At 36.6% G+C, this 8,640-nt stretch overlaps 1 protein-coding gene across 3 annotated transcripts; it reads left to right on the top strand.

Moving 5' to 3' along the window:
* The first annotated feature begins 291 nt into the window (after positions 1-291).
* LOC124306417 (39S ribosomal protein L17, mitochondrial) lies at positions 292-8,039 on the top strand. 3 transcript variants are annotated; one of them, XM_046767108.1, is made up of 5 exons: positions 292-411; positions 519-746; positions 1,612-1,822; positions 5,202-5,331; positions 7,478-8,039. In XM_046767108.1, the coding sequence occupies exons 2-5, from the start codon at positions 549-551 to the stop codon at positions 7,488-7,490; spliced, it is 552 nt and encodes a 183-aa protein (XP_046623064.1). In that variant the 5' UTR covers positions 292-411; positions 519-548; the 3' UTR covers positions 7,491-8,039. The 3 variants fall into 3 exon arrangements, with proteins under 3 accessions (XP_046623064.1, XP_046623065.1, XP_046623063.1); XM_046767109.1 differs by having other exon boundaries at positions 382-397; XM_046767107.1 differs by having other exon boundaries at positions 404-746.
* The last annotated feature ends 601 nt before the right edge of the window (positions 8,040-8,640 follow it).

The raw sequence follows: 8,640 nt of genomic DNA, 5'->3' as shown, positions 1-8,640 counted from the left end.
AGCTCTTTGTAGTGCGAAGATCTCGTAACATGGTTTTTAAGCTTTGGTTAGTGATTGTCATAGTTATTTCCATCTAGGGATATTCCAAATAGTTAGACCGTTGTTTTAATTCCTTATGGTTACAAGATTCTCGTACTTCGAGTTTGGTTATTTCATAAAAGTAACATGTGGTAATAATAGTCGATAAAACATACGGACGTTCCGGTCGGATGTTACACTTGCTTCACTGATAACACAAGCGCGCTCGTGGCTGAATTTCGAACTACAACCAACATATATCTGTTTCGTCGATTTCAGGGTTCAAGTTTATCATGATTCTCCTATGCTGTTCGGCCTCCTTAACTCTAGGCTCCATGGGTCATAATATATTAGAGTTCTGTGGTTATAGTATATTTCAGTGCGTGCTACAGAGTGGTTAACCTCAAACGACGTATTCAAAGTTCGCTCAAGTTAAAAGTTAATGATGAAAATTGTGGATTAATTGATTCAATTTCACCACTACGCAGTTCTGTTCACAGGAGATCGTACAGTTCTAGAACTTCGCAAAAATGAATCAAGCAAATATATCTAACTTGGTATCTAAACTCAATATATATGTTCGACCGAAAGCTCGGCGGCTCAAGAATCCAGCCGGTCCAGAGGGGCGATTGTTAAAATTGAGAAAAACCGTGACGGCTCTCATTAAATATGAACGACTAGAATTGAATTTCAATCGAGGTGAAGAGGCGAGGGGATACGCCGAGCGCGTACGTAATCATAAAACCAATTGCGGTAACTTTTTAAGACAGTATTTATTTATGATAGTTTGATAAATCTCCTGCGGTAATCCGGTCGAAAATTTGCACACTCGTCGACAATCTTCACTATCGATAACTCAATTTCAACTACCGATAGTGATAACTATCGTCGAATTACAAAATTTCCGTGTGAGTAAAAACTCTGAGAACTGTGGAGCAATGTTTGAAGAACTCCAAAGATATTACTATAAATGATACTGATTTTTCTTGTGAGAATCCACAGTTATCATATGATTCAAAGTGATTCTTTCCATATTTCTCCCAGTATTCTCCCAAAAAACTTCTCTGGTGAACTATTGGACGTTAAGAATATCCTGAACGTGTCTTGGATCTATAATTTACAACTCTACAAAATCCGTATTACGATTTTTTTTCAACTTGCCTACATAATTCCGATTCAGTATGATAATACATTCTTCTGATATCTAGAATTTATTTGAAGTCCAATCCATTAGGTATTGCTTTTCCTTCACACATATTACATATAAAATATATTGGCAATGGTACTCAAATTTAGAGGTACATGTTAATATTTTGCGTTTCTCAAGCGCTCCGAATAATCCTCGTAGAATTCAGCCCAGAGCAGCTTGCATAACATAGCATATGAAAAAATATTCATACTAAACTTTGTATGGTAAAACACCGACATACCAGAGCTAGCATATTATATTGGGTCAAGTTTAGGATAAGCAAATTTTAATAGGGCATGCAATGATGTGCCGGATCCTAGATTTACAATCAACGTGCACTGGTGCAACAAATTGATTTAATAATAACTCACAACTAACCGATGTCTCAAAATTTATTAATATAGCTCATATCGGAAGCCCTGAGACATGGCCCGGCTCACCATGAAACAATGAAACTGGCAGATTTCTGGATTTTGGAAAAGCAGTATGTCCACAAATTATTCAAGGTTCTGGTACCCCGATATGAAAACTTCACTAGTTCCTACACGAAGATGTACAATGCGCCACGTTTATATCCTGGAATGTATTATAAAAAGTCTGTACTGGAGTTAAAAGGTATTGAACCCACATAAGGCTAAGAAATTGAAAATGAGGTGAAAATATAAGAAAACAGATATTTTTAAAAACGTTTCGAGTTTTGGCAGATGTATAAAATTGCAAAGCGCACGCATCTAACAGTTTTAAAGAGTGGCACACTCACATAAATAATTCTTCAGTAACATTTTAATTTTTGATTGATTTTCATTATTGCTGTGAGAATGTGGCAAAATGTGGTAAAATGTGCCTAATTTATATGTAATATAAGGATGATTAAAAACAGCAATAGCAATTTACCAGCGTAACAACGAGAAGATACGGCACTATAAGCAAATCTTACTACTGTCAATAATAATAATAATAATGATAATAATAACAGCAGCAGCAACAACAACTATAACAGTAATACATGCAAGTTAACGGAAAAGCATTAGGATAACCTACGTGAAGTTAGCCTCCCATTTTGAGAAATCAGAATTTTCGGAAATTGTTCCAGATTGTTCTAAGTTCGTTCTACATTGTTCCAAAACTTGATATTGATAACTCGTGTAACACAATTGAAAAATGCTAAAAATCGTTTTTTGACCGAGCCCCGCACTATTGAAAAATCGAACTTTTTTTTGTTGTTCCAGTTTGTTCTAGTTGTTCTAAACGATGTTCCAAAACGGTGAAGTCGTAAGTTCAATGGCGGGTCTACCAAAAGGGAAAAAGAATTTTTGACTCGCCCCCACTTTTTGAGAATCCAACTTTTTTCGATTGTTCCAGGTTGTTCTCGTTGTACTGAACATTGTTCCAAAAGCACGATGTAGTAGGTCGAACCATAGGCTCGTAAAATTCAAAAAACGGGATTTTCAGTCGCCTACATTTTTGGGAGTCAACTTTCCAACGTGTTTCAGGTTGTTCTAGTCGTACTGAATATTTTTCCAGAAGCACAATGTAGTGGGTCGTACTTCATTATGATTTTTCATGAGTTTTCGAATTTCGTTATATTTGATACTTATTAAATCATAATTGATTGATTTTACGATTTCAATTATGATGTGGATTTCAAGAAAAAAATTATTATGTATCATGTATTTGGACGGGGTGCTTGAGCTCTGTTACGGCCCGATCCCAGAGCCTCTTGGCTGTTAGTACTCGCTGCTAGCTTCAGCTACATGAGCCAGACTTGGCGTGGAGAACGGAATTCACAACGGGAGTAGTTTTTCATGAGGTCGTCTCCCTCGCGTGACCAACGTGACAAAATATCAGGGAGAAACGGGACTAGATTTCTTGAGGTCATTTCCTCGCATGACCAACTTGGCAAAATATTACGGAAAAGCGGGAGTAGTTTTTTGATTAATTACATTTACTGTAATTTGTAATGAAAAACAAAGTCAATTACAAATTAAAAAAGTAATTGACTTATTTTTTCGAATCAAATTGTAGAGTCTGTTCGCGTATGAATCGAACAGTAGTCATCAAGCAGATTATGAAAAAGATTTAAAACTCGGTTGAAGGGAATTTATTACAGTCGAACCTCCGAATAAGAAACCAGAAGCCCCCAAGGGGAACAGTTTTTCTTATATATCGCATACCCCCACCCGGCGCGCGCTCCGTGCTCGCTACCTCTGTCTGTCTCACTCACTCTTTCCCTTCAAGGATGGTTTCTTAACCAGAGGTTTCGCGCACGAAAGTCTCAAGCTCGGAGTTCGAGTCAGAGTGGGGGAAGCGCTCGAGTGAGGAACTGGGGAAAGTTTCTTATTGCCGGGTTTCTTATTTGGAGGTCGGACTGTATTAGAAATTGACGTACTTTTTACAAAATCTTTCAGTGGTAGAGCAAAATTAGCCGTGACTTCTAACGACTGAAATCAAGTCGGAAATCCCAATTTTACTAAAAGAACTCGATTCTGCCTACAATGCTGACCACACTTCTGAAAAATTTACAGTAACACTCAATCCAGACAACGTTGAGGCCGTCGAATCCTTAGTGATAGATTCGATTGGAAATAGTGAGAAAATTTACGATGATACTGCTGAAAATCAAACGAATGCTACAGATGAATTGACCGATGTTGATGAAAATCCGATCGACGTACACAATTGATCAGTAAACGAAATGTACAATTCTATCGGTATTTCTCATTCAAGCCCGCATCCATGAGTCAGAATAAGAAGCAGCAGATAGATTCGTGTGATCTAAGTACAGCAACTTCCGAATTGAATGTTGAACAGAATTAGAGGAATAAGAATGATTCGAGTACTAACAGCCAAGAGGCTCTGGGATCGGGCCGTAACAGAGCTCAAGCACCTTGTCCAAATACATAATACATAATAATTTTTTTATTTAAATCCACATCATGATTGAAATCGAAAAATCAATCAATTATGATTTAATAAGTATCAAATATAATGAAATCTGAAAACTCATCAAACATCATAATGAAGTACGAAAATTGAGAAAAATAAAAGAAACTCCCGTTTATTTGATTTTACGAGTCTATGGTTCGACCCACTACATCGTGCTTCTAGAACAATATTCAGTACGACTAGAACAACCTGGAACACGTTGGGAAGTTGACTCCCAAAAATGTAGGCGACCGAAAATCCCGTTTTTTTGATTTTACGAGCCTATGGTTTGACCCACTACATCGTGCCTCTGGAACAATATTCAGTACGACTGGAACAACCTGAAACACTTGGAAAGTTGACTCCCAAAAATGTAGGCGACTGAAAATCCCGTTTTTTGAATTTTACGAGCCTATGGTTCGACCTACTACATCGTGCCTCTGGAACAATATTCACTACGACGAGAACAACCTGGAACAATCGGAAAAAGTTGGATTCTCGGAAAGTGGGGGGCTAGTCAAAAATGCTTTTTCCCTTTTGGTAGGCCCGCTATTGAACTTACGACTTGACCGTTTTGGAACAATGTTCAGTACAACGAGAACAACCTGGAACAATCGAAAAAAGTTGGATTCTTAAAAAGTGGGGGGCTAGTCAAAAATTCTTTTTTCCTTTTGGTAGACCCGCCGTTGAACTTACGACTTCAGCGTTTTGGAACATCGTTTAGAACAACTAAAACAATCTGGAACAATTTCCGAAAATTCTGATTTCTCAAAATGGGGGGCTAACTTCACGTAGGTATTAGGATATAACTTTTATTTCCTTGTGTTTTATCATTGTTAATTCAGTATCGTTCCCTCTCCATTTTTGTATTACTGACTTTTCATTGTACCATTTAAACAGGTGACACTGTCAGTAAATACATGCGCTTCATAATTTATTTGCCACGCTATTCAGTGTCAGGTTGATCTAAGTAAGTCAGGCTTATGCATTGGTTTATGAGGGGCGATGGATAGAGGGGAAAACACAAAGAACAAAACTGCAGTGGTGGTAGTAACGACTTTCATTTCAGGAAACGTGTACCCAAGCTTGCATCAGGAATATTCTCAAAAGCGTAATCTCCTACACAATGTATTGCTAGATGAAGCAAGGAAGGAATTTCGGCTGAAGAAATACGACGAAATTGTTGACAATTTCAAACAGTGAGAACTTTACTTTTCAAATAAAATTAGTTGCCTGTTCGTGTTTTGATAATAAATAAAATAATTGTACAATCGAATCAAAAACTTGACATTTTTCGTGCAGTGTTTCACATTTAATTTCAAAAGCAACTCTAATCCCATTCTCATGTTCACAAAATTTCCAAGACTAGCCAATTTAAAATTCAGCTTTTATCTGTTCTATGAGTTCATAACCTAATGTGGTACATTTCAAATATTTGCCAAAGATATAATGTCTATGCTAACAGGCATACGTGATTTCCTTTGGCCGTCACATATCGACTCCAAGACTAGATATTTCACTGAGATTTGGCCCTGAGCTGAAACTGTAATTTAAGATTCTGACTATTTGAATAAAATTTGTTGAACACTGAACACAGCTTTGAATGGATAATTGATCGCAATGCTCATGATTATTTTATCGCTAAAGTTTTCGCCATAACTCAGAACTTTTTATCAATTGAAGCTTGCAAATTCGATACATCTACCAGGAGCTTACTTGGCATCGAATCACATCACCTGTCTGTGCACAGGCATTCCAAAATAGAGACCGATAGTTTCTTACAGATAGGTGGATGGTATGATTAAATCCCATGCAAGGTCCCTGTAGTAACCAGTACTGTTTCAGTAGGAGCTGCTTCTCAACTGAACTCTTTACGTTGCAAGTCACTTGGCTCGAGTCACAGAAATGTTGTTCGTGTGCGTGTTTTCATGTTGGCTATCTGAAAGGTAAAACGGCTCCATCATAGTGCAAGAGTCTCCGACTAAATTTGCGCTACAGGAGGACAAACAGGAGTTTGGAATAACGTCAATTTGGATCAGATTCAATTGCATTATCATACCTGTGCATGTTTACGCAACAATAGACACCTAACTATCTGAAATTGAACAAAGTATTGGCTCCAAAAAGTGGTACGACTGACATTCTTGTCAAAAATGAATTATTCAGTGTATCATTAATTGACATCTGTACCTGACCCTCCCTTCTTCTCCCTTGTTAAAATTAATTTTCTTACAGAATATCAGATTTCAAGATACAATTCTGTCGCAAGTCAGATAATCACGGGTCAAAGTTGAGATACTGCTACATAATTACATTTTCAACATGACAAAAAATTGGTCTATATATACATGTGTGTGTATATATATATGTATGTGTATATATATATATATATATATATATATATATATATATATATACACACACACACACACATATCTATACATATATATATATATATACGCGTGTATGTGTGTAAAATGTATACATATATATTTCTTGTTATATTTCTCAATTTCACAATTTTGCGGGTTATTCTGGATAGACACATGCGTAGAGTCAGTATGCAATATGTATGTACATGTATGTACAATAAATGCCGATCTCTAAGCTTGCAATATTTATAAGAGACTTTTCGTAATCAATAATGAGATGTTAGAAAAATAGTAAAGTACAAAACTGAAAGCAAGGGAGATTAATTTTTACATTTATGATATATCTATCTTGAATCACATTACAAATATTAGCTACAATAGGTATTATGATCCTCTTGTTCGTTATATTCTATGCTGACTACATTTAAAATGAGGAAATCTCACATTTTGTATGCTTCAATAAAATATTACATATACTAGGAAGCAATAGGTTTGACAAACATAGGTTATACTATGCAGCGTGATTAACAATTCATGTACAATTCCTTGAATCGTAAGCGCGTCTACTAGCACTCACGCAATCAGACGAAGCTAGGTCCCGATCCGATACAAACGTATGCAGGATGAGCAAAACTTGGAAAGAATCTACAACGCACGAGTTCTTGATAGAATTTTGTAAATATTTGAAACTACTTGTCATAATATTATTTACATTATTAATTTAACGTCCAGCGACGTACGCATCCAAAGTCACTTTTCTGGCCTTTGCATATCTGCTGCAATGGTGAAAATTCGTACTTTCGTTCGCATTTATAGACTGCTTCGGATAAACCAATCTGTTATCTCTATTCACCAACACGATTATTATTTTACTGTCAACAACAATCAACGTACGTACCATGGGTTATCGTAAATCAGTTTATAACTTATACAGGTATACTATATGTATAGCAGTGTCATTTATTCTTTGCAGAACACGAATGTGACTGACGCAGCGGTTCTATGTGAAACCCGTATTAGTAGCTGTTTCTCACCCAGGTCTCCCGTTCGACAATGAATAAATGACCGCGTATACTAGTGACAGTGTTGTACCTGAATAGTTTTCACATTGAGTCGAAACTCGTGTGTTACGGGTTGAAGTCCGAATGACACAGACGCTTTTCTCACTAGACATTGAATAGACCAATATTTCCACCGATTCGAGTTAGTATGTTTAACGACTGAATATTGTCGGGCAAAGTGAGAGATGTTCACTAACTGGATCGAAAAAACGGATGAGCAAGATCCATTTGCAACTCTACTCTCCAACATGTCCTGTACTAGTCTGGGTGGTGGGCCAAACATTTTCTTAACATGTCGCAACGCTAATTTGGAAAGTGGAGAAACTTGTAGAAGCATTGAAAAAATCCAACACGTATATCTCGCGTGATGCCCGTTCATTCGTACCTGATTGTGGCTTCACAATGGAGCGGTAAGTCGTTCCTTTGTGGCATTGGTGTCGCTATCACTGGGATTCGTGACTGCTTCCGTCTCACTTTGATTGACAAAAAATTATAAGACTCAAGTACAATAGACTCCGACATGTTTCTAACTTGCAGCTGTGTTAACGAGTCCATAAGATTTCAAATTTGATTCTTGTCGTAGTTATTGTCCTTGTTGTGTAGTGAAAACATGAGAAAATCTTACAATAAAATTTCAATTTGTGACATCGTGTCGCTATCCTGATTATGAGAAAACATTATGGGTGATAAACGGATATTTGTAATTGAATCGTGTGAATCAAACTGGTGTGATATTGTTAGCCTTCCAATGAGTGAAATAACACCATATGCCCACACTGGATGGATTTTTCAACGGCCGTGTTTTCATGTAGAAAAACAATGCTACTCCAATTCCGAAAATCCTCACATATTATCATAATATAATCATGTTAAACATAATATTCGTATGAATACGAATATTTAAATATACTTTTTATACACAATTCATTGTGATTAAGCACACGGTATTACGTCTTGTTTACTTCATCAGATTGTTGCACTTACTTTGCATATCCCTTGATTACTTTTTCATGTGTATATTTATACATATAAATTATATACATAACGTGAGGATCTTTTCTATCAAGACAATGAA

Source organism: Neodiprion virginianus, chromosome 5 (genome assembly GCF_021901495.1).
Source record: "Neodiprion virginianus isolate iyNeoVirg1 chromosome 5, iyNeoVirg1.1, whole genome shotgun sequence".
Taxonomy (NCBI): Eukaryota; Metazoa; Arthropoda; class Insecta; order Hymenoptera; family Diprionidae; genus Neodiprion; species Neodiprion virginianus.
Note: the sequence above shows the minus strand (reverse complement) of the source record. Positions and strands in the feature narration are given on the sequence as shown.

What these genes read in the sequence shown, in the direction of transcription:
- LOC124306417 (XM_046767108.1), top strand. Translation starts at nt 549, where the DNA reads ATGAATCAAGCAAATATATCTAACTTGGTATCTAAACTCAATATATAT. An exon ending in CGAGGGGATACGCCGAGCGC is followed by an intron (nt 747 to 1,611) that starts GTACGTAATCAT and finishes TTATTAATATAG; the next exon opens with CTCATATCGGAAGCCCTGAG. An exon ending in GTCTGTACTGGAGTTAAAAG is followed by an intron (nt 1,823 to 5,201) that starts GTATTGAACCCA and finishes CTTTCATTTCAG; the next exon opens with GAAACGTGTACCCAAGCTTG.